Below are 19,972 nucleotides of genomic sequence, written 5' to 3'. Positions count from 1 at the left end.
GGGGGGTGTGCGTGTCTTGGGGGGGGAATTCAGGCCATGCACTGTCCTCGGCTGGTGCCGCACCGTGCCGGGGGCGGCTGAGGGGGGTGGCTGTGACCCCCCCAGGGTTGGGGGGGTGACAGGACAGGGTTGGGGGGGGGAGTCCAACGTGCCGTTTGCATCCGGAAGAAGGGGCCCATGGTGGGGCCCAGACTGTGCCCATGGAGTGGAGGGGTGCAGGCGGGGAGGGGGTGGCTGGAGGAGGGGGGGGACTTGTGCCACTCCATGCTCGTCTCAGCCTGGCACCGCTGTCCCTTGGCCGTGGCGGTGTGTCCTGTGCCGAAGCCGGGTGCCCCCCGGGATGCCTGGGTGTGGGTGGAGAGGGGGTGCAGGGGTGCTCCCAGCCCCCCCCTTAACTCCGCCGCTGCTCCTGGTCCTTCTTCTTCTGCTTCTCTCGCTGCTTCGCCTTCTCCTGGGCCTTGCGCTCCTTCTCCACGGCCAGGCTCAGCTCCTTCAGCTTCCGCTTCAGCACGGCGCGGTCCTGCGAGCTGCCCACCCCCAGCGCCTGCCGGCACAGCCGGGCGCTGGCAGCAGGACCACGCCGCCCTCCCCATGGCCGCGGGGCGCCGGCACCCCCCTGCCTGATGGACCAGCCCCTTGGGGTATCTGGAGCCCTCCCTGCGCTGCCTGTCCTCAGGATCATCCTGCTGAGGTACCTACACCCCCGTGCACTAGCTCGTTGGGGTACCTAGAACCTTCCGTCTGCCTCGTTGACTCATGCACTGGGATACCTGGAACCTCCCCCCCACCTCCTGCCCCATGGAGCAGACAATTAGGACAAGAGTTTTTAGGTACCTTGTGACGAGCCTATCGGGGTACTTAGAACATCCCTGCATCTGCCCCATGGAGCAGCCCATTGGGGTGCCTAGAGCCTGTTGTCCTGTGATGAGACCATTGGGGTACCTAGAACCCTCCCAGACCTCCTACCCCATAGAGCTCCCTCTTGGAGTACCAAGAGCCTGTTGTCCTGTGATGAGACCATTGGAATACTTAGAACCCTCCCAGAGCTGTCACATGGAGAACCCTGTTGGGATACCTAGAACCCATCCAGACCTCATACCCCATGGAGCACCCCGTTTGGGGTACCTAGAACCTCTTGCCCTGCAAAGTGAGCCTGTGGGGGTACCTGGGCCGCCCTGCACCCCAGCAGAAGAGCACCCCCATACCTTGAGCTTGGCACCATCGAGGTGCAGCAGCCGTGGACCATCGACGCCATGGGCCGAGAACTCCTCCACGTACTGCTCCAGGTTGAGGCTCTCCAGCCACTGTCCCACCTGATGGCACGTCCAGCCCGCAGCCGTGCCAGGGGGCTCATCCAGAAACTGGGCACAGGGGCCTGGGTGTTAATGGGGGGTCCCCATAGCACCCGGGGCAGGGGGGGAACTGACCTTGCACCCCCCGTGGGGCTCACCTCGTCCGAGGACTGTGACAGGGTGTGGTAGGGGTAGGAGCACTTGGTGGCGGTGGGGCCAGGCAGGCGCGGGCTGGCGCTGGGTGGTGGGGAGTCCTCACTCAGCGTCGAGTCCTGGGGCAGCAGGAGGGGCGAGGGCAGGGCTGGCCTATAGCCAGCTCCCTATAGCCATCCTCCCCCCTATAGCTGTCCTCCCTATCGGGCTGCCAGACCCTGTGGGGCTTTGATCCCCTCTAAAGCTGTCTTGACCCTTGTGGGGCTTTGATCCCTCTCCCTCTAGTTGCCCAACCCTATGGGTCTTTGAACCCCCTGCATAGCTCTCTTGACTCTATAGGGTTTGACCCCCTCCCCTATAACTGTCTTGATTCTGTAGAGCTTTGGTCCCCTTCCCCATAGCTATCTTCATTCTATGGGGCTTTGTCCCCTGTCCCCATAGCTAACCAAACCCAAGGGACAATAACCCATAGGACCACCACCCTCCTTTCCTGCAGCACCCTGTCCCTATAGGGCTCCCATACCCTCCCCTAATGCCACCCACCCCCCGGGGCCGGGAGCCCCCCGTTCTGGGCACTGACCTGGGAGGCGGATTTGGCGGGGCTGAGCCCCTCGTGCCGAGGGGAGCCGGTGGGCGAGGCAGAGCCGGGGGAGGCCGAGCCCCTCGCGCCGTCCGAGAACCAAGAGAAGGGCAGGAATGGGGACCCCGAGGGGCGTCCAGGACCCTCTGCCGCCTCCCTGGGGACAGAGGCGCGTTAGGGCCCCCGGGCTGTCCCCCTGCAGCGCCCTCCCTGCCCTGGACGGGGGGTCCCTCACCTGCTGCCCATGGACAGGCGGTTGCTGCCCTTCTCCTTCCGACCCTTGCTGGAGGACACCCGGCGCAGGGTCACCCTGGGTGGGAGGGAGATGGGTCGGTGGGGAGCGGGGTGTCCTGATGGCCGTACCCCTCCCACCGCCTCCACAGCCCTCAGCCTTGCCTCCATCCACCCATCCATCCTCAGAGACACCTCCATCTCTGCATCCCTCCCTCCCTCCAGAATTCTCTCCCTCCGTCCCTGCATCCCTCTGTCCATCCCTCCCTCCATCCACACATCCTTCCTCCATCTCTCCATCCATCCCTCCATCCCTCCTCCATCTCTGCATCCATCCCTCCTTCTATCCCTCCATCTGCACCTCCCTCCCTCCATTCCTGCATCCCTCCACCTTTCCATCCCTCCAGATATCTCCATCTATTCCTACATCTTTCCAATGCACCTCTCCATCCGTTTGTCCATCCATCCCCCCTCCCTCCCATTCACCCCCCCCCCAAGGGCCGGGTCTCACCCCAAATCCAAGAACTTCCTCCGTGTTTTCTTATCAAGCCCCACAGTGGGGCTGGCTGGCTCGGGGGGGCTCATGTCCCGGCTGTCATCTGCAGGACGAGGACAGGGGTGTCACCGACTGCCCCCTGCACGTGTGTCAGGGTCCCTGCGTGCCCTGGGGGGTCGGGGGGGGGGGGCTCACCTTCGCTGTGCCGCTGGGGCCGGGTGTCGCAGCGGGCGAAGCCGGGCGAGCTGTCGGAGCTGTGGCAGGACTTGGGCGAGGGGGTGCCCACCAGCCCCTCCTGGGACGAGGCGTTGGTGAGGGGTCGGTAGTGGCTGAGGGGGGCCGAGGGGGCCAGGGGGTCCCCCAGGGCCCGCCTCACCGCCCCCACCTCAAAGGAGAACTCGGTGCTGCAGGAGAAGGGTGAGGGGGCTGGGGGGCCGCCATCGCCCTCCGCTCCCTGGGGGGCACGTGGCATGGCGGGGGGGTCAAACCCCTGTAGCTCCTCCCCCCCCCGCCCCAGGGTGTCCCCCTATCCCCTCCCTACCCCAGCCGAGGGGTCCCCCCAAACCCTTCCCTTGGGTCCGTGGAGCCCCCCCAGCCCCTGCGGCCCCCCCGGGGCTCACCGCCGCCTCGGGCCCCTCATCGCCTTCGGTGGAGCTGGCGCTGTCTCGCAGGCGGGAGCGGGAGGGCCGGTGGCGGCGGCCCTTGGCTAGGAGCCGGGCACGGGCCTTCTGCAGGCTACTGTCCAGGCGCGGCGTCTCTGGAACCACAGCGGTAAAATCTGGGGGTGAAAGAGAGACCGGGGCAGAGAGAGAGAGAGAGACGGACAGGGGGGACAAACGGATGGGGAGGGATGGATGGACAGACAGGTAGGAAGATGGGGAGTGAGGGAGGGAGGGACAGACGGATGGATGGGTAGGGAGAAGGAAGAGATGGATGGATGGATGGATGGATGGAGGGATGGAGACAGGGAGAAGATGACAGATGGACGAATGGAGAGGTAGGGACAAGGAGATGCGAGGGAGGGATGGTTGGAAGGACAGATGGACATGTAGGGAGGAAAGGAGGGATGGACAGACAGGTAGGGAGAAGGAAGATGGGGATGGATGGACAAATGGAGAGGTAGGGACAAGGAGATGTGAGGGAGAGATGCAGGGATGGAAGGGCAGATGGACAGATAAGATAGGGATAGATGGACGGATGGATGAACAGACAGGTAAGGAAAAGCAGACAGTGGACATATGGATGGGCAGGGACAAGGAGATGGGGATGGATGGGGACGGGGGGAAGAAGATGGATGGACAAATGGAGAGGTAGGGACAAGGAGATGCAAGGAGGGATGGAAGGACGTATGGACAGGTAGGGAGAGGGAAGATGGGGCGGATGGATGGATGAATGGACACGTACACAGGTAGGGAAAAGGAGACAGGGGAGCGGACAGATGGACAGGGAGAGGGAGAAGAAGGGATAAGGCCAAGTAGAGGAGGTGGAGGGACAGATGGATGGGCAAGGACAGGAAGACGGATGGAGGGAGAAATGGCCAGTTAGGGACAAGGAGAAGGGGATGGGAGAGGTGGATGGATGGTCAGGAGGAGAAGGCCAGCCCCATTGAGAGGGGACAGAGGGACAGCGGAGCACAGGGACAGGGCAGCAGAGTTGAAGGATGGGCAGGGGATCCCGGTGGAGACGGGAGAGGGGGACGAGGAGAGGGGAGCGTTGGGGACGTGGGTGGATGGGGCACCCCAGGGGGGTGAGGGGACAGAGGGACAGAGAGAAGTGTTCAAAGAGCTGTCCCGGCACGGGGAGAGGAGCAGTGCGGTGTCCCCGAGGACAGAGCGACCCCATCCCCCGGGGGGGGAGAAAGCTTTGCCCAGGGCCTGGTCAGGACCACCCCCATGTCCCTGCCCGGCTGTGGCCTCCTGCACCCCAACCCCAGCCCGAGGAGTGGCTCTGGGCCGTGTCCCCATGTCCCTGTCACCCTCTGTGTGCCCACACCCACATGCCTGTGTGCCCTATATGTGTCCCTGTGTCCCCTGCCCCATACATGTTCCCATACCCGTATACCTGTGCCCCATGCACGTCCCCGTGACACCCTGTCCCCTGCCCCACATGTGTCCCTCTGCAGGTGGCTGTATGCCCCATGCCTATCCCTTTGTCCCCTAGCACATGTTGTCCCCAAGCCCAGCTCTGGGGTGCCGCCCCCTCGCCTCTAGCAGGCAGGAGGACACTGAGGGCGGGTGGGGACCCAGGGGGGCAGCACCCATGGGTGTCTCTGTGCCCCGTGGGCCCCCGGGGACTCACCAAAAACCTCATCCACATCCTGCAGTTTGGAAATCGACATGGTGGGACAGAGCTGGGGACAGAGGGGACAGTCAGGGAGGGGGGACCCTGTGCTGGGGGGTGAGGGGGAGGAGGAAGGGAACCCAGACCCCAATGCACCCAGACCCTCTGCAAGTGGGGGTGGGAAGGGGATGTTCCCCCCCCCCCCCGCCCTCCTGCTGATCCCAGTGTCCCCATGCCCTCAACCTTGCAGCGCTGGGGGGGAGAACAGCAGGGACTTGGGGGGGGAGCAGGACACAGCAGATATCTGCCCCAGCTGGAGGGGGTCAGCCCCCCCTTCTCCCCGGGGGTGTGGGGGGGCGGTGTGGGAAGAGGAGGCTGGGGGGGCTACTGGGAACGCTCTTTGCAGGGCAGCCGGGAAGGGGTTAAATCCCACCCACCCCCACCCCGGGTTCAGGGGTCTCTGGGCGGGGGGGGCGGCAGATCCGAGCCCAGCTCCCTCCCCAGCCCCTCCCTCCCCCCAGGGAACCGGGGCCAGCGAGGTCCGGGGGGGTCCGGGAGGGGGCTGGGCTGGGGGGGAGATAGTGCCGGGAACGGGGACCTTACCGGGAGGGGACAGCACCGTCGTGGGGCGGGGTGTGGGGGGGCGGCGGCTGGCTGTACCCGGGATGCTGTACCGGGAGTGAGGGGGTTGTACTGGGGGATGGGGATGTACCGGGGATGCTGCACCGGAGGAGGGGGGGGTCGTACCAGGGATGATGTACCGGGGGTGGCGCTGTACGGCGGGTGGGGATGTACCGGGGGTGGGGGGTTGTACCGGGGATGGGGTTGTACCGGGGATGCTGTACCGGAGAAGGGGGGGGGTCGTACCAGGGATGATGTACCGGGGGTGGGGCTGTACGGCGGGTGGGGATGTACCGGGGGTGGGGGGTTGTACCGGGGATGCTGTACCGGGGGTGGGGGGTTGTACCGGGGATGGGGTTGTACCGGGGATGCTGTACCGGAGAAGGGGGGGGGTCGTACCAGGGATGATGTACCGGGGGTGGGGCTGTACGGCGGGTGGGGATGTACCGGGGTGGGGGGTTGTACCGGGGATGGGGTTGTACCGGGGATGCTGTACCGGAGGAGGGGGGGTCGTACCAGGGATGATGTACCGGGGGTGGGGCTGTACGGCGGGTGGGGATGTACCGGGGTGGGGGGTTGTACCGGGGATGCTGTACCGGGGTGGGGGTTGTACCGGGGTTGCTGTACCGCGGGATGGGCCGCCCGGGGGTTACGCCCTGGTGTCCCCCCCCGCCGACTCACCCGCCCTCCTCGGGCATCCTGGGCGACTCCCGCCGCCGGGCCGGGCCGAGGGCGCCGGGGAAGCGCCGGGGAGCCGGGCCGGGCCGGGCCGGGCCGAGGGCGGTGCGGTGCGGGGCCGCCCCGCCGGGCCGGGGGCCGCGTGGGGGGGGGGGGGACAGGAACCCGGAAGCGGCCGGGGGGGGGTGGGGGGCCGGGAACCGCCGCCCCGCCCCGCCCGGCTCCGTTCGGCCCGGCCGGTGCCGGCGGCGGGTGGCGGTGCTGAACGGACAGCGCCGGGGGCGCGGGGGGGCGCGGACACGGCGGGGCGCGGACACGGCGTCCGTACACCCCCCTGCGCCCCCCGCCTCCCCCCCTGCACACGCACCCCCACACACACGCCCTGCCTCCCCCAGCCCTCCCATAGCCCCGTGGATGCGCTGGCCTCCCAGTGCCCCCAGTCCTTCCCAGTGCCCCCAGTGCCCCCAGTCCTTCCCAGTGCCCCCAGTCCTTCCCAGTGTCCCCCCAGTCCTTCCCAGTGTGCCCCCAGTCCTTCCCAGTCCTTCCCAGTGCCCCCAGTCCTTCCCACGCCTCCCAGTGCCCCCAGTCCTTCCCAGTGCCCCCCCAGTCCTTCCCACGCCTCCCAGTGCCCCCAGTCCTTCCCAGTGTCCCCCCAGTCCTTCCCAGTGTGCCCCCAGTCCTTCCCAGTCCTTCCCAGTGCCCCCAGTCCTTCCCACGCCTCCCAGTGCCCCCAGTCCTTCCCAGTGCCCCCCCAGTCCTTCCCACTCCTCCCAGTGCCCCCAGTCCTTCCCAGTGCCCCCCCAGTCCTTCCCAGTGCCCCCAGTGCCCCCAGTCCTTCCCAGTGCCCCCCCAGTCCTTCCCAGTGTGCCCCCAGTCCTTCCCAGTCCTTCCCAGTGCCCCCAGTCCTTCCCAGTGTGCCCCCAGTCCTTCCCAGTGCCCCCAGTGCCCCCAGTCCTTCCCAGTGCCCCCCCAGTCCTTCCCATGCCTCCCAGTGCTCCCAGTCCTTCCCAGTGCCCCCAGTCCTTCGCAGTGCCCCCAGTCCTTTCCAGTGCCCCCAGTCCTTCCCATGCCTCCCAGTGCCCCCAGTCCTTCCTAGTGCCCCCCCAGTCCTTCCCACTCCTCCCAGTGCCCCCAGTCCTTCCTAGTGCCCCCCCAGTCCTTCCCACTCCTCCCAGTGCCCCCAGTCCTTCCCAGTGCCCCCCCAGTCCTTCCCACTCCTCCCAGTGCTCCCAGTCCTTCCCAGTGTCCCCCCAGTCCTTCCCACTCCTCCCAGTGTCCCCCCAGTCCTTCCCAGTGGCCCCCAGTGCTTCCCACTCCTCCCAGTGTCCCCCCAGTCCTTCCCAGTGGCCCCCAGTGCTTCCCACGCCTCCCAGTGCCCCCAGTCCTTCCCAGTGCCCCCCCGGTCCTTCCCACTCCTCCCAGTGTCCCCCCAGTCCTTCCCAGTGCCCCCCAGTGCTTCCCATGCCTCCCAGCGTCCCTCAGGCCTCACCGTTCCTCTCAGTGTGCCCCAATCGTTGCCAATCCCCCCAGTGCCCCCCCGGCCCCGCGCCCCAGCCTTCCCACTCCTTCCAATGCCCCCAATCCTTCCCACTCCTCCCAGTGCCCCCCAGTGCCCCCAGTCGGCCCCGCCGTCCGGGAAAGGATGCGGTGGCGGAGGCTGAGGCGGTGTTTATGGGGATGGCGGGACGCGGGACGCTGCGTTACAAAACGAGGACCAGTACATACATACGTACATATATATATAGTATATACACCCACAGGTATACGTGTGAGATTAAATAACCCCAGCACCCCCCCGGGGCTCTCGCTCCCCGCCCCCCCCCCTTAAATACTTCCCCCACCCCCCCACCCCCAAGTGGCTCCAATCCAGTCGGACCCCCCCTCCCTGTTCCCCCCGCCCCCGCGAGCCCCCCTCCTCCCCCTCCCAGTATAACCAGCTCTGGCTCCCAGTTGCCCCCACATCCAGTTACTGTCGGAGACTCGGTACTTCGGGGGGAGGGGGGCGGGGGGGGGGGCGCAAAATAGAAACAAAACTTAAAGGGGTTCCCCCTGGGCCGAGGGGGTGGGGCCCCCCCGACCCGGCTGGGGTTGGCCAGTGGTGGGGGGTGTCCCAGCCCCAGAGAAATACTGTGATTTATTGGGGGGGGTGAGGTGTGGGGGGGTGTATTTACAGTTGGGGAGGCGGGTGAGAGCATCGCCCCCACCCTGGAGAGGGACCCCCGCGTGTCCCCCCACTCCTGCCCAGGGAAGGCGAAAGCCCTGGGCTCAGGGAGGGCAGTGGCAGGTGCTGGGGGGCACCCCCCTGGCCGTGCCCCCACAGCGGGGTGTCGGGCAGCCCCCACATCCCCAGGAGGCCACGGTGGGGCCACTGCCCCCCCCCATGCCCACTGCAGGGGTTGGCAAAGGCTGAGGGGGTCCCTCCTGCCCGGTGGTGGTGACACTAGGGGGAGAGGGCGCGAGGGGGGGGGGGGGGCACTTGGGGTCCCCCCTCCACGACGAATGTCCATGGTGTCCCAGGCACCGAACCCGAGGGGGGGGTACCTCGCTGCAGCGCCGGGATCAAGTCCGCAGGGGGGCCCAAAGGCAACTGGCCCCCCCCAGGCCGGTGGTCCAGGAGAGTCCCAAGAGGAGGAGCTGGGGGTGGGGGAGCTTCCAGCGTAACCCCCCCCTCCCTTTGCTCCCCAGTATGGCTCACATTTAGGGGGGGGAGGGCATTTCTGCCTGCCCCCCCCACCAGCGTCCAACCGGGGTACCAGCTCTGTGTCGGAGGGGAGGGGTGTCATGTCGAGGGGAGGGTGCGTTTGGGGAGGGGGGGAGTCCTGGGGGGGGCCGTGCCCCCCCCCGATCTGTCCATCACGTCACCACGAGACTCACACTGGACACAGACACGAACGCGGGGTGTCCACCCCCCCCCGGAACCCCCCGAGACGCACCGCAGCCCCCCCCCGCTGTCTGTGCCCCCGGGGGAGGGAAGTGGGGGGCACCAGGAGGCCTTGGCGGGGGTCTCGCCTCCTCCCCGGTGGGGAAGGGGTGTGTGGGGGTGTGTGGGGAGGACAGGGCTGGGGGGGGGTAGAGGGCCCCCCCCCAAAATCGCTGCGGTTTGAGGGTGGTTTAAGTCGGGTTGGAATTTTTCAAAGTCTGCAGCTTGGCCTCCAGTTCGGAGATCTGAAAAACAGCAAAGGGGAGAGGTCTCAGCCGGGGGGGGCCGGGGGGCGTGGGGATGGGTGGGGGACACAGGGACAGGGTGTGGGGACACAGGGACATGGGGGCAAACACGTGGCGGGGGGGGGCGACAGGGCTGGGAGAGACTGGATGAGGATACAGGGATGGGGATATGGGGACGGGAACACCGGGATGGGGGGACTGGACTGAGGGGGGTGAAACAGGACAAAGGGGGCAGGACGTGGGGGTGCTGGTGGGGAGACACAGGGGGACGGGGCAGGGGGGCAGCGTGGGCAGGAGGAAGGTACTGGAGGGCCAGTGTGGGGCTGGAGGCAGAGAGATGGGGGGGAACAAGGATGGGGGGGGCACAGGGACAGGGGGGCACAGGGATGGGGGGGCACAGGGACAGGCTGGGGGGCTGCAGGCAGGCGGGGGGTGAGTCTCTGTGGGATGCCGGGGGACAATTTGGGGGTGACGGAGGAGGTCATAAGGGGGGGCAGGTGGGGGGTTGCTCTGCTGGGTGCCAGGGGACCCCCCTGGTGCCCCCCAGCCGGGTGGGTGCCAGCCCCCCCGCTGCGACCCACAGCAGCCTCCTCAGCGCTGGGGGATCCCAGAGGATCCAGTGACCCTGCGGAGGATCTGCTATGACCCAGCACAGCTCTGCCCCCCGCTACTGGGGGGGGGGGGGCGGGAATCCAGTGTCGCTAGCATGGAATCCAGCGTGAGCTGTTGTGGGATCCAGCATGACCAGCACGGGATCCAGCTCCCAGCAGAGGATCGAGTGTCACCCCGCGCCTTGTGCCGATCTACCGGGAACCACCGGGGGATCCCACCCAAACCGCCTGGGATCCAGCGCCCAAGAAGATCTCCTTTGGATCCATTATGGGATGTCGGACCCTGAAGCAGGATCCACTGTGACCCAAACCCTTGGCAGATCCACTGCAATCCAGTGTGGGATCCAGTGCCCGGAGGCGGATCGAGCGTGCGCCAGCACCCGAGCAGATCCCCTGCGATCACGGTGCGGGGCACGGTGGCGGAAGCACAATCCAGTGGGAGCCGGCGCCCAAAGCAGATCCCCGCCGTGATCCGTTGTGGGATCCAGCAGCCGGAGCTCAGTCCAGAGGGGAGCCAGCGCCCCGCGCAGCTCCGCTACCGCCCGGCGTGGGATCCAGTGGCTGGCGCGAGCCGGCACCCGAGCAGATCTGCTGCGATCCATCCTGGGATCCAGCGGCGATTGGGAAGCCATGGGCCGCGACGGCGGTGTGGCGGGAGCGACGCGGTGGAGCGGGGCCGGGCGACGGCGGGGCCGAAGCCAGGGCCGGCCGTTGCCCGCGGGGCTCAGGGGCAGCCTGCGTCCCGGCGCCCAGTGCCCACCTTCTCCTGCAGCTTCTCCATCTCCTCCTTGTGCGCCAGCTCCGACTCCTCCAGCACCCGCCGCTGCGCCGTCTCCTTCTTCAGGAACTCGATCTCCCTGCAGGGACCAGCGCATGGGTGCACGTCACCCCCCACCCAGCACCAGGGGGACCGTGCTCAGTGGGGTGGTGGTGCCTGGGGATCTCCCAGGGGATGGTCCATGCCCAGGAATAAGGGATGCCCAGGAAGAAACTGGTGCCCCAGGGATGGGTCAACATCAAGGGGATGGTCCTTGCCCAAGGGATGCTTCATGCCCAGGGAAAGGTCTGTGCCCAGGCGAACGTCCCTGCCCAGACGATGGTCCATACCCAGGGGTGGTCCCTTCCCACGGAAAGGTCTCTGGCCAGGAATGTGAGATGGCCAGGAAGGATCTGGTGCCCCAGGGATGGGTCCATGTCGAGGGGAAGGTCCCTGCCCAAGGGATGGTCCCTGCCCAGGGGATGAAGGTGCCCAAGAAGGATTTGGTGTCTCAGGGATGGGCTTCTGCCCAGAGGATGGTCTGTGCCCAGGGACAAAGGGTGCCCATGAAGGGGTTGGTGCCCCACGAGTGGGTCCATGCCAAGGGGATGGTCCACACCCAGGGGATGGTTCAGTGCGGGGCCCCAGGTTGGTGCCCAGGGATGGGTCCATGCCCAGGGGGATGCTCGTGCCCGGGGGAGGATCGGTGCCCAGGGCCCGGCGCTGCCCTCACTTTTGCTGGTACTCCTTGATGAGCCTCTTGGCCTTGCTGTACTTGCGCTCCAGGGTCTGGTACTGGGCCTGCGTCTCCTTGAGGTGCTCGTCCACGGCCTGGCAGAGGTTCTGCGCCTCCATCCAGTACCCCTCCAGCTTCTCCATCCGCTCCTTGTTCTCCTCCACGCTCTGCTCCAGCTGGGCCTTCTCGGCCCGCCAGCGCGCCTTCTCCTGCTCCAGGCACTGCAGCTGGGGGACAGCGGGGTCAGGGCACGGCACGGCACAGCCAGGACCGCTCACGGCATGACATGGCTCGGCATGGCATGGTGAGGGGTCTGGGGGGGAGATGTGGGGAGCTAGGAGGGCATGGGGGAGATGGAGATCCATGGGGGCTGGGGAGATGGAGGGAGGTCCTTCCCGCCCGCATGGGGCCGGGGCACCCGCTCACCTTCCTCTTCAGCTGCTGGATCTCGGCCTCGGTGACGGCGTGCTTGATCTGGAGCTGCGAGAGGAGCCAGGTGTTCGCACGGGGCGGGCACATCCCCAGGCGGGCACACAGGCTGCCACGCTCGGGCACGCTCCCCCGGCACCCCCCGTCCCCTCCTCACCTCCTTGAACTTGTGCACCAGCTTTTCGGGGTCCATCTCCACAGGGGAGAGCGTGTCCTCGTTCTCGGCCAGCTCGAACACTTCAATGGCCATCTCGCCGCTGGGGAACATGGGGCTCATCTCCTCCTCCTCGTCCGTGGCGTATTCACCCGTCTGCGGAGGGCACGAAGCCGCGTTGGCACGTGGTGGTCCCCAGCCTGGCACCTCCACCCCATCCCACCTGGGGAAACTGAGTCACCGGCCCCATATCGGCTGGGGGGACCATGTCCGTCCCCTCCTGGGTGGGTGCTGTCCCCCCTCACCTCCTCGTCATCCTCGGTGTACTGGGTGTAGCGCTGCTCGATCATCTCCCGCTGCCACCGCTCCTGCTCCAGCGTCTGCTGGATCAGCTGGGCCACCTCGCTCTGCTCCCCCGGCTTCTCCCGCCCGATGAGGAACCTGCGGGGACGGCGGGGACTCAGCTGGGGACAGGGAGCTTTGGCCATGGGGGGCCTGGGGTGGGGGACACCCCGGTGGCACAGCCAGGGGAACATCCCTGCTGGGACAGGCGGTGCTCCTGGGAGTGGCAAATTTGCGGGGGGGACATAATGGGGACAGTGGATGAGTCGGGGGTTTAGGGGGATCCTGGGCTGCTGAGGGGGCATTCTGGGGGACAGGGGGGCACTAGGGTGGCACAGGGCAGGCAGAGGGCATGGGGACTAGGGGGGCAGGGCTGTTTTGGGGCAGAGGACAGCCTAGCCTGGGAGCTGGGGTGCTCTGGGGGCAGGCTATGGGGCAGGGTGCCTCAGGGGGCCCATCACGGGCCATGGGGGTCTCCCAGCCCCCCAAACCCCCCCAGTCCCAGGCCCTACCGGACACGGCCCTTGGTGTTCCTGAGGACGGAGGCGGCGAAGCTCTGCGTCACCCCCACCAGGCTGGTGCCGTCCACCTCCACGATGAGGTCGTTCACCTGGATCCTGGGGACAAGGGGACCGTCACAGCAGGGCCACCCCTTGCCCACCTCCCCGGCACCTCCCACCCCAGGGAACATCTGGCGCTTCTGCCCCCACACCAGCTCCTCCACCACCACCCAAGCCGCAGGTGAGCGGCAGCGGGGACCCAGGCGGGTGTTTCGGGCCGGGCAGCCCTTACCTGCCATCCCGGTGGGCAGCGCCCCCCTCCGTCACCGTCTTGACGAAGATGCCCAGCTTCTCCAGCCCCATGTCGGCCCCCGCGCCCATGCCGATGATGCTGATCCCCAGCCCTTCGGAGTCTGCGGAGAGAGCGCGCCATGTCCTAGCAGGGTGGCAGCACCCTACCAACACCGATGGAGTCACCTCCAACCTGTCCCCAGGGTGCCGCAGGGGCCCCAGGCTGCAGGATGGGGTGAGGACCCACCTTTCTCCAGCTCTACGGGGAAGAGGTCGAGCCGCTCCACCCTCTTCTCCAGCTCATACTCGGCCGACGCAGCCATGGGGTCGACGTCTTCATTGCGGCGGTCGTAGTCTTCATTGGAGTAAGTGCTGAAGACCTGCCGGGACGGAGGGAGCTGCTCAGTGGGGCAGCAGGATGGGGTAGGAAAACGCTGCAGCCACCCACCACCCCGGCACCAGCAGCACCCGTGGCCGAGGGGGCATCCTCAGGTGAGGGGAGCCCCGGGCAGGGGCATCAGGGGGTGTTACTGAGGCTACGAGACACTGGAGAATCCCCCCTCAAGTCGTGTCATGGAGTGAGGGGAGGTTTGAGGAAGCACAGAGGGTTTGGGGTGGCCCTGGGAGCAGAGATGGTGTCATGCCCTGTGCCCCATGGATGGATGGACAGAGAGATGGACAAAGGGGTGGATGGATGGAACAGCAGATGGACAGATGGATGGTAGGAAGGAAGGAAGGAAGGAAGGAAGGAAGGAAGGAAGGAAGGAAGGAAGGAAGGAAGGAAGGAAGGAAGGAAGGAAGGAAGGATAGATGGATGGGTGGGTGGAAGAAAGTGTACAGGACTGGATGATGGACCTCACCTCCTCTGCCCATCCCTGCACCTCACCCCCTGCCTGGGCACCTCCGTGGGCGAGCCCGGACCCCACGGACCCAAACCCACCATTGCACCCAGGAGAGATAAATCCCACCATAAGTTTGGGGTTGGTTTATTCCCCCGGGTTTCCACCCAGCAGGATCAACCTCCACCTCCATCTGGAGGGATGCCTGGGCACAGGGAGCACCAGGGATTCTGCGGACCTTGGGGGTCCACAGACCACCCCCACCATCAGGTCTCCATCCTCCCCATGCCCGTCTCTCCCCATCGGTGTCACTTGTAGGATGCTTGAGCTTGGGCACCGAGGAGGGATCAGCCACCCTCGGTCCCAAGGGAGAGGGGATGGGGATGGGTTGGGGACACACGCATGGGCCTCTAACATCGTAAGTCCCTGGGGACACTGACCCCCATCGTGGGGCACCCCTAAACCCTCCCACGCCTGGTTCAATGGGGGCCGGCAGCTCAGGAGGGGCTTGGCGTCCCCATGCTGGGCACCGTGGTGGCCCTGGCTGAGGTCGGATGTGCCACAAGGACAATGTCCCCAGCCTGGCGCTAAAGGGAGTGGGGTGCCACGTCCCTGCATGCCGGGAGGCTGCCAGCACCCCTCTCCGGGTGGGGACAGGCTGGCCAGGCGCTGAGCACGGCAGATGTCCCCGGAGGGGCCCCGGCCCGGCACTGCTGCCGGGGCGAGTGGATTAGGGATAACGCGGCAGGGTTAAAGCCTGGCCACAAAGGGTATTAGGGATGAGTGTCAAGGGCCATCGCACAAAGCCCGGTGACACCACGGACGGGCAGGACCCACCTGGGTGGCACCCAGGGGTGCCGGGGACAAGCGGGGCAGGGGACATGCCTCTGTCCCCCCATATGCACAGTGGGCACCCGAGCCCACAGCTGCAGGCACACGTCCTGGCTCACCCCACTGTGCCCCCCACCCCTGCCCTCACGTCCTGGGGGGGTTGGGACATGGTGGGGGTCTGGATTGGCTTCCAGGGGAGAAGCAGCCGGAGCCAGCACAGACCCAGGGGACGGGGCTGGCAGTGTGTGCCCCCATCACTGGGTGCAGGTTGCCCGCTTTGGGGGCCATGCTGGGGCTGGGGGGGGGGCCCCAGTGCTCCCAGCCCCAACCACCACAGTGGGTTTGGGGGGCTCAGCGTCACCCATACCCCTGCAAGTGCGTGGGGGGGAAGCTGGAGCTCCCAGACACCTGGGCCCCTTCCCCACCTGCGTACGGGACCCCCACCATCACCCTGCGGTGGGACGTGCGTAAAAGCGAGAGGCTGAAGGCGGTGCTGGGGGAGCACCCCAAAAAGCCTGACCGCCCATCCATGGGTGGGGGGACATCCTTCCCAGGGCCGGCTTGGCCAGTTCCCACAGGACCAAGGCCCCCCCCAGCACGCAGCCACCCAGCACACCGTTGTCCCCTGCCCGGGCCAAGGTGGTCCCTGTCCCCCCGTCCCCCCATCCCAGGTGGGGCCACCCACCCGCTCTGACTCAGAGCCAGAATATAGGCCGGGGCTCTAAAAATAACCCAGCTCCGGCACAAAGCAATCGCTGCTCCTCCGGTCGGGGGGGATTCAAGCGGGAGAGAACACCCCAAAATAGCTGCATGGCCCCTTCTCCCCCTGCCCCATCACTGGGGGAGCATACCAGATGGGGACCCCGACCCCAGTCGGCATCCCCGACAGAGAACTGGGGGGACACGGGGGATGCTGTCCCCCCTCCTGGCCATGCCGCTGAGACACTTCCCCTTCCTCCACTTCCCGAAACGGTCCTGGGCGCCGGGCTGGGCCCATGGCAGGGGTAAATACCCACCCCAACGCCGCTTCATCCTCGGGGACCCCCGGTTCAGGAGAAGCCCTGGCACTGAGGGATCCCCCGGGGACCAAGGGCTGAGGGTGGCGGCGTGGCTGCCGCACCCAGCACCCCATACCCGGATATTTTGGGTATCCCCACCCAAAATATGGGGGTGGCTCCTGGCCTGTCCCAGGCACGGCAGTGGGTTGGCACTGGGTGCTGTGGATGGCCACCCCAGCGGGTCCCAGTGCCACGTTTCCCCATCACATCGACCCCAGGGTGGTCCCTCGCTGGCAGGGGGAGCCCAGGCTACGCCAGGGCAGGGCCCTTCGTTAACCGGCTCGTTAGCCAGGCCCAGGTGGCCGCCCTCCTCCCCTCAGCGCAAGGGCATGGCCAAGTGGGGTGCCATGCCCCATGGCTGGGGGGCACAAACCCCCACCCCACATCCCTGTCCGCAGCACACCCAAAAGGTGTTGTTTGGGTGGGGAACATATACCCCACCCTGGGGTGCCCCCCACCCTGGGGTGCTCCTCACCCTGGGGTATCTCCCCATCCCCAGCTGCCCCCTACCCCAGGGTGTCCCCCTGCCACCCCCAGCTGTCCCCCTCATCCCCAGACCATCTCACCTGGATGGGGGCCGTGCTGAACTGGATCTTGCGGTTGGGGACGGGCTCCTCTTCCTCGGAGAGCCCGGGGATCTCCACGCAACCTGACTCGGGCTCGTACAGCCCTTCGGCCTCCTCCTCCTCTTCCAGCCCGCTGCCCCCCGAGTCCTCCCCGAGCCCGCTGTAGGCACTTATGTCCACCAGGTCCGCCTCGGAGAAGTCCTCCTTCTTGGCCTCCTCGTAGCCATCGCCCTCCTCTGCCCGCTCGCCCTTGACATCCTCCTCGCCCGTGGCCAGCCCCAAGCCCCCATCCAGCCGGGGTGCGGTGGGCGCCAGACCCTCGGCCGCCTTGGCCGGTTGGGGTGCGGGCACGGGTTCACCTGCCGCTGTTGTTCCCTCCTCCTCTTCCTCCTCGGCCTCGCCACTCTCCTCCACCTCCACCGGCTTGATCTTGCAGACCTCCTGCACCCGTGGGGTGGCTGTCTCCTTCTCCGCCGGCCGGCTGGTCTTCCCCGCTGTCTTGTCCTCCTCCAGTGGCTTGGCTCGTGCCGGGGCAGTGTGGCCATCACCTGACCGTCCGGCCTCAGGGCTTGGCAAGAAGACCCGAGGTCGCTTGCCCACCACCTTGGCGTTGAGTGGCCCTCCCGCTCGCCCTGGCGCCTTATGGAGGTTGTTACGGAGGTCGGCCTTCTCGAAGACGGCGCTGAGCTGGCTGACAGTGGGCGAGACGGCTTCGGTGTCCAGCTTGTCCAAGGACTCGGTGCTGCCGTTGAACCTCACCACCACGTCCAGCTTACGGTCCTGGAAACCGGCTCGTTCCTTACGTAGCAAGAGCTTGGTGGTGGTGGCCTTCTCCTGCGGGCTCCTCTCGAAGATCTTACGGGTCTCCTGCAGCTTGGAGAAGGGTTTGTCGGGTTTGGAGTCGAAGCGACTGACCCTCTCCGAGACGCTGGTGCCCAGCTTGAGAAGGTTGCCCTGGTCCATGCTCTCGCTGAGGCTACCGGCCCGGGGCAAGGAGAGACGGACGGGCTTCTCCTTGGCCTTGGCCAGGTCGCAGGCGCCCTCGGGGCCGGGCGCCGTCCCCATCTGCAGGAACATGTTCTTGATACGGTGAACGTTGGAGCCATACTTCTTACCCCGGCTTTTCTTGCCGTCTTCGCCGTCGGCCTCCTTTGTGGGTGCCAGGGCCTGGATGGTGGCCTCGTAGGCGTTCCGGTGGGGGGACGCGCTCCGCAGCCCCCCGCCGCCCGTCGCCCCGCCGGAGGGGGACCCCCCGCCGGCGGCCGCCCCGCCGCCTGCCTCCGTCCTCAACATGCCGCCACCGGGCCTCCGCTCCGCATCGCCCGCCGCCGCCGCCGCCGCCGCCACCGCCGCCGCCGCCGCGGCCCCTCGCCGGCTACAGCGGCATGGGGAGGGGGATGCCGCCCGCAGCGGGGTGGGGGGCCGCCGCCGGCACACCTGCACCGGCCCGCGGGGGGGCTGCGGGGCTCGGTCAGGCCATGTCCATCCCGGGGGGCCCCCTCCACCCCAGCCCTTCTTCCTTCCTCCCTTCTCCTCCTCTTCCCCTTTCTCTGTGGCTGGTGATGGAGCCGCTGCTGCCTGCGATCTGCCCGCCCCGCTGCCCGCAGAGCCCTCTGGGTCTTAGCGGCGCGCTCGCTCTTCCTCTTCCTCGCCGCCCCGCTTCGGCCTCGCCGCCCGCCGGTGGGGGGAACCCCCCCGAGACCCCCCGCCCGCCGCACAGACGCCCCACACCCGCACGGGGTCCCCTCCCTGTGGCATGTGCCCCCCCCACCCCCCGCAGCATCTGTGCTGTGCCGTGCGTGTCCCCCGGCTTCTACGGTGTTGCTGCCCCCCCCCAGCTCTGTCCCCACATCCCCCCCAGCTCTGTACCCACGTCCCCCCCAGCTCTGTCCCCACATCCCCCCCAGCTCTGTACCCACATCCCCCCCAGCTCTGTACCCACGTCCCCCCCCCAGCTCTGTCCCCCCCCGTACATGTCTCCTTCTGTCCCTCTACTCCCCCCCCCCCCCATTTCGGCCCCCAGGCTGGTCCCTATGTCCCCTCATAGCTGTCCCTGTCCCCCCCAGTTTTGTACCGCTGTCCCCTGCATCTGCCCCTACATCCCCCATGCTGTCCCCATATCCCCCTAATTTTTTACCCATGTCCCCCCCGTCCTGTCCCCATGTCCCCCTGCTTTTGTACCCGTTTCCCCCTGATTTTGTACCCATGTCCCCCCATTCTATCCCTGTATCCCCCCCTTCTGCCCCATATCCCCCCCAGTTTGTACCCACATCCCCCCATCCTGTCTGTCCTCCCAGCTCTGTCCCCATGTCCCCACACTCCTCTCCCTTTGCCTCCCCCCAGTTTTGTCCACATGTCCCCCTGCTTCCATCCCTTGGGACCGCTATGCACCCATGCCCAAAGCCCTCCCCCCCCTCTTGAGGTGCCCCCACGGGGGCCCTATTTGCTTTCTGCCCCCATAAATTTGTCCTTGGGGTGCAGCACATCGCCCCGATGCCCCCACCCAGAGCTGGCAGGGGGGGAAACTGAGGCAAGGGGACCCCGGGAGGGGGTCCAAGATGCTGCACCGCTTCCTCCTTGTGCTGCTGGGTGGTTTTTTGGGGGTAATTTGGGGGGGTTTGTTGTCTTCCCACTGGGACACAGCAGAGGGGCCAGAGCTGACAGCCTGGGGCCGTGGAGGGGGTCCCTGCTGCGGGAGGAGCACCCCAAGGGGCTGGGGGTCAGGGTGGGGGGCACCCCTGCTCCCCAGGCCGGGCAGCGCGCGGGCGCCAGGACCCTGCAGATGCCCCACGTCGCCCCACGCAGGCTCCCGGCCCTTTGTGCGTGACGCGGCGTGACGAGCCGTGACGTGACGTGACGTTTCCCCCCCCCACCCCCCGCCCAGCCACCGCCTTCCCCTTCCGCTGCTGCCATCTCCCCCCGCCAAAAACCCCACCGCAGGGCCTGGCCCCCGCCACCGCCAGCCCTCCAGTGTCCCAGCACCCTCCGCTGCGTCCCGCCAAGGGACACCGGCCCCACGCACACCCCTCCGTGCACGCACACGCGTGTGCACAGGCGTGTTCCTGCGGTGCCGCACAAGGGCACACGCCTGTGCATGGCAGCGGTGCTGGCAGGCTGCCTGCCATGACAGCGCGGGGGGCGGCAGCTGTCCCCAAGCGTCCCCCCACCCCGCTGTGCCCCGTCCCGTGTCCCCACTGCCGTCCCACTGCCTATGAGTGGGGGCACCAGGACAAGCCCACCCAGGGGACACCCCACCGGACCCCCAGAGCCCCTCGGCAGCCAGGGGGGCTCCGTGCCACAGAGCCTTGGTGGCAGAAGGTGGCTGTGGCGGGGTCCTGGCCTTGTTCCCAGTGGGTCCCCCC

The 19,972-nt window shown here is 67.4% G+C and overlaps 2 protein-coding genes across 3 annotated transcripts; both read right to left on the bottom strand.

Annotated features, from left to right (window-relative positions):
* Positions 1–132: 132 nt before the first annotated feature.
* Positions 133–6,467, bottom strand: SAMD14 (sterile alpha motif domain containing 14). 2 transcript variants are annotated; one of them, XM_063354387.1, is made up of 10 exons: positions 6,335–6,467; positions 5,051–5,102; positions 3,373–3,530; positions 2,948–3,047; positions 2,768–2,855; positions 2,261–2,335; positions 2,026–2,182; positions 1,451–1,564; positions 1,206–1,361; positions 133–544 (listed from the first exon to the last, which is right to left on the bottom strand). In XM_063354387.1, the coding sequence occupies exons 2-10, from the start codon at positions 5,088–5,090 to the stop codon at positions 392–394; spliced, it is 1,041 nt and encodes a 346-aa protein (XP_063210457.1). In that variant the 5' UTR covers positions 5,091–5,102; positions 6,335–6,467; the 3' UTR covers positions 133–391. The 2 variants fall into 2 exon arrangements, with proteins under 2 accessions (XP_063210457.1, XP_063210459.1); XM_063354389.1 differs by having other exon boundaries at positions 3,373–3,509.
* A 2,726-nt stretch (positions 6,468–9,193) lies between these two features.
* PPP1R9B (protein phosphatase 1 regulatory subunit 9B) lies at positions 9,194–18,255 on the bottom strand. Its single transcript, XM_063354384.1, has 10 exons — positions 16,611–18,255; positions 13,564–13,696; positions 13,318–13,438; positions 13,038–13,142; positions 12,489–12,624; positions 12,187–12,339; positions 12,027–12,080; positions 11,598–11,827; positions 10,868–10,964; positions 9,194–9,496 (listed from the first exon to the last, which is right to left on the bottom strand). The coding sequence occupies exons 1-10, from the start codon at positions 17,901–17,903 to the stop codon at positions 9,443–9,445; spliced, it is 2,376 nt and encodes a 791-aa protein (XP_063210454.1). The 5' UTR covers positions 17,904–18,255; the 3' UTR covers positions 9,194–9,442.
* Between the last annotated feature and the right edge of the window lie 1,717 nt (positions 18,256–19,972).

The sequence above is a fragment of the Chroicocephalus ridibundus genome, chromosome 17, assembly GCF_963924245.1.
Source record: "Chroicocephalus ridibundus chromosome 17, bChrRid1.1, whole genome shotgun sequence".
Lineage (NCBI taxonomy): Eukaryota > Metazoa > Chordata > Aves > Charadriiformes > Laridae > Chroicocephalus > Chroicocephalus ridibundus.
Note: the sequence above shows the minus strand (reverse complement) of the source record. Positions and strands in the feature narration are given on the sequence as shown.